At 42.4% G+C, this 2,528-nt stretch overlaps 1 protein-coding gene across 1 annotated transcript; it reads left to right on the forward strand.

Moving 5' to 3' along the window:
- The first annotated feature begins 274 nt into the window (after nucleotides 1–274).
- LOC109462265 lies at nucleotides 275–2,528 on the forward strand. Its single transcript, XM_019758795.1, has 4 exons — nucleotides 275–761; nucleotides 1,044–1,186; nucleotides 1,490–1,703; nucleotides 2,370–2,528. The coding sequence occupies exons 1-4, from the start codon at nucleotides 371–373 to the stop codon at nucleotides 2,429–2,431; spliced, it is 810 nt and encodes a 269-aa protein (XP_019614354.1). The 5' UTR covers nucleotides 275–370; the 3' UTR covers nucleotides 2,432–2,528.

Consider the following 2,528-nt stretch of genomic DNA (forward strand, 5'->3'; position numbering starts at 1 on the left):
TAGGTGTCAGTGTACTGCTCTAGTCATCAATGATCCCTTCCCTTCATTTCCATGGTGGGGGGAATATTGAAGTAATGTAAACGATGTAAATCGATTTTACGCCAGATCGCTATTTTCTTCTACAACCTACTGGCAATGTCGTATAGATGTCATTGACGTGTTTTGTTTCAACGGTGATAATGGTAGTTCCAGTTCTTCCATTCATCGTGTTTATGACCGTTCATACTTTCTTCATATTCATGCCCAACATGAGTTTCTTGTCTTTCAGATGAAGCAGTTTGAACAAAACCCGTTCACTTGGGGCTCCGGGGAATACCAGGTCCGGTCATCGGTCGTAGAGCTGTCACTTCATCAGGACAACAACGAAGTAATGACCTTCCGCAACCTTACCGAGGACTTCATCATCACCATTCCAGGCAATCCCAAAAACAAACCGGCGACAAAGATCATAACCATCCCTTCGGCCGGAAATAGAAGCGCCAGGTATCATTTCTACAACCTTACCGGCATGGCAGAGGGATTCCTGGTCACCATCATACCGTTAAACGCAAGCGTAGTGTACCGCGTGTCGGGTAGACGCGGAGGCCGCCCTGACGACCAGAACTACAACGTGTCCATGGAAACGTACCTTCTTCCCGAGCAGTGTTCCCTGACGAAAAGCCTGACTGGCGACGAAGGCGACACGGACAAGACAAAGGCAACAATGTTCATCCAAGGGGAGGAGGATCCTGGAGAATATTACGTCAAAGTTCAGGTTCTAGGTCAGCGTTTTGCCATGCCTTTTGATGCTACAATGCATTAATGCTTGACATACTAGATAGGAGCTCGAGGAAGCTGTTTGTCATAATGACAATGATACATGATGGTTAACATATCTTTTTTTGTTGTGAACAAAAAAAATGTCAATGTGAAGACTTTTGTGGATAATTATAGAATTGGTTAGAAAGCGAAAAACCACACCAAACACTGCAATAGTTAGATTTGTCGCCCGTTTCTATGAATGCACACTTTTACCACTTACTGACCCTGTTTCCATTTTGCAGGTCCAGTGACTGAGTGTGGCGTCGAAAACAAGTCTGACCCTGGGGATGCCTATGACTTCTTCGCCTATGAGATCCAGTGGGCCCGTCTGAGGTGTCTCTACTGGAACGAGACCCTGGAAGCCTGGATGACAGACGGTTGTGCGGTACGTATGTAACGTCACAGTAACTGTTCTTTCTGTTGGTCCACATTGGGGGTAGAAACTATAATTATTATATAAGCAGTTCATAGCACAAACGACTTTCATATCTGGAGAAATAATCGCGAAAATAGCGGCAATGAAAGCACTGCGACCATTCCAAGGTTTACAGTAATACATGTATTTAAATGCGGGAGGAACTAAGTCTAAGTAAAATATAAGTAATATTCAATTTAATATGTAATATTTAAGAATAAAATGTGTCAAAATGTGATAATGACATCACATGTATTTTACCGTTCCCCACAGATTAGCAACCAGTCTAGTATCAACAGCACCGTCTGCCACTGTAACCATCTAACAGCGTTCGGGAGTGACTTCGTCACGCCGCCCAACGCCATGGACTTTGGAAAGTTTGAGTTCAGCGATCAACGGTGCGGTTTTGACAACCGTTTGTTCCGTGGTGTTCCGTTTCTGCGGGCTCACAATGGTCCCTTTACAAGTGATCGGGGAATTCAAGAAGGTACATTTTATAATTTACCCATTGATAAGATCTGCAAATACATGTACTAGTGTCGTAAATCAGTGGGGCCATGCGCCATGCAGAAAATGTATATTGTAATATTCGTGAGCCTTTTCGTCATAATGTATTATATCAACACAGATTAACTTTCATGCTAATATGTAATATATAGAGTTGAATGTGTTCATGTCTACTTATTCACTGTTACATAAATTGTTATACTGAATAAAGGTCAATATGAAATGAAAATAAGAAATTCAATGGGGCCAGATAATGTAAATCGTAATATTCGTTAGCATTCGAGCTTTCTTTCGTGAGGATGTAGAGTACTTGTTATCCCTGAAAATTCATGGTGAACTCCCGTGTTTATTATGCTTACATCCGCAGAACGGGAAACTTTATTGCTTTTGCTCCGTGTCTTCTTTGTCCGTAAAAAAAATAAGTTCAATGATGGTTACTGTTGCTGTGGTGTAGGGTTACATATGCGGATGCCCGATCCTAACCCTAACCCATTCAGGATTAGAAGCAGATAGACACGGCTCTGGATACGATAGTACTTTAATTTAAATGTAGCCTCTGTATGATTCTCTGGCAATTTCACTTTAATACCAAGCACAGTGAAGAAGTCCAGGGTATAACGTAACGTGATGTTTTATTGTTGTTTAGGTTTTTGCACGAGGCAGCCAGGTGACGCTGACGGCAGAACATCTGGGTGCCGTGGAGCATGAAAACACCACGACTACCAAAAATTGGGCCACGTTCTACCATGAATGTGTCTTTGTCGCATGAAAAACTGACTACCTTGTATGTGTGTATGTGTATGTG

This window comes from Branchiostoma belcheri, unplaced genomic scaffold, assembly GCF_001625305.1.
Source record: "Branchiostoma belcheri isolate BF01 breed outbred unplaced genomic scaffold, Haploidv18h27 scaffold114, whole genome shotgun sequence".
NCBI lineage: Eukaryota > Metazoa > Chordata > Leptocardii > Amphioxiformes > Branchiostomatidae > Branchiostoma > Branchiostoma belcheri.

Excerpts from the sequence above, each read along its gene's own strand:
- LOC109462265 (XM_019758795.1), top strand. The coding sequence starts at position 371 with ATGACCTTCCGCAACCTTACCGAGGACTTCATCATCACCATTCCAGGC. Across the intron at positions 762-1,043 it reads CGTCAAAGTTCAGGTTCTAG|GTCCAGTGACTGAGTGTGGC; the intron begins GTCAGCGTTTTG and ends TCCATTTTGCAG. Across the intron at positions 1,187-1,489 it reads GGATGACAGACGGTTGTGCG|ATTAGCAACCAGTCTAGTAT; the intron begins GTACGTATGTAA and ends CGTTCCCCACAG.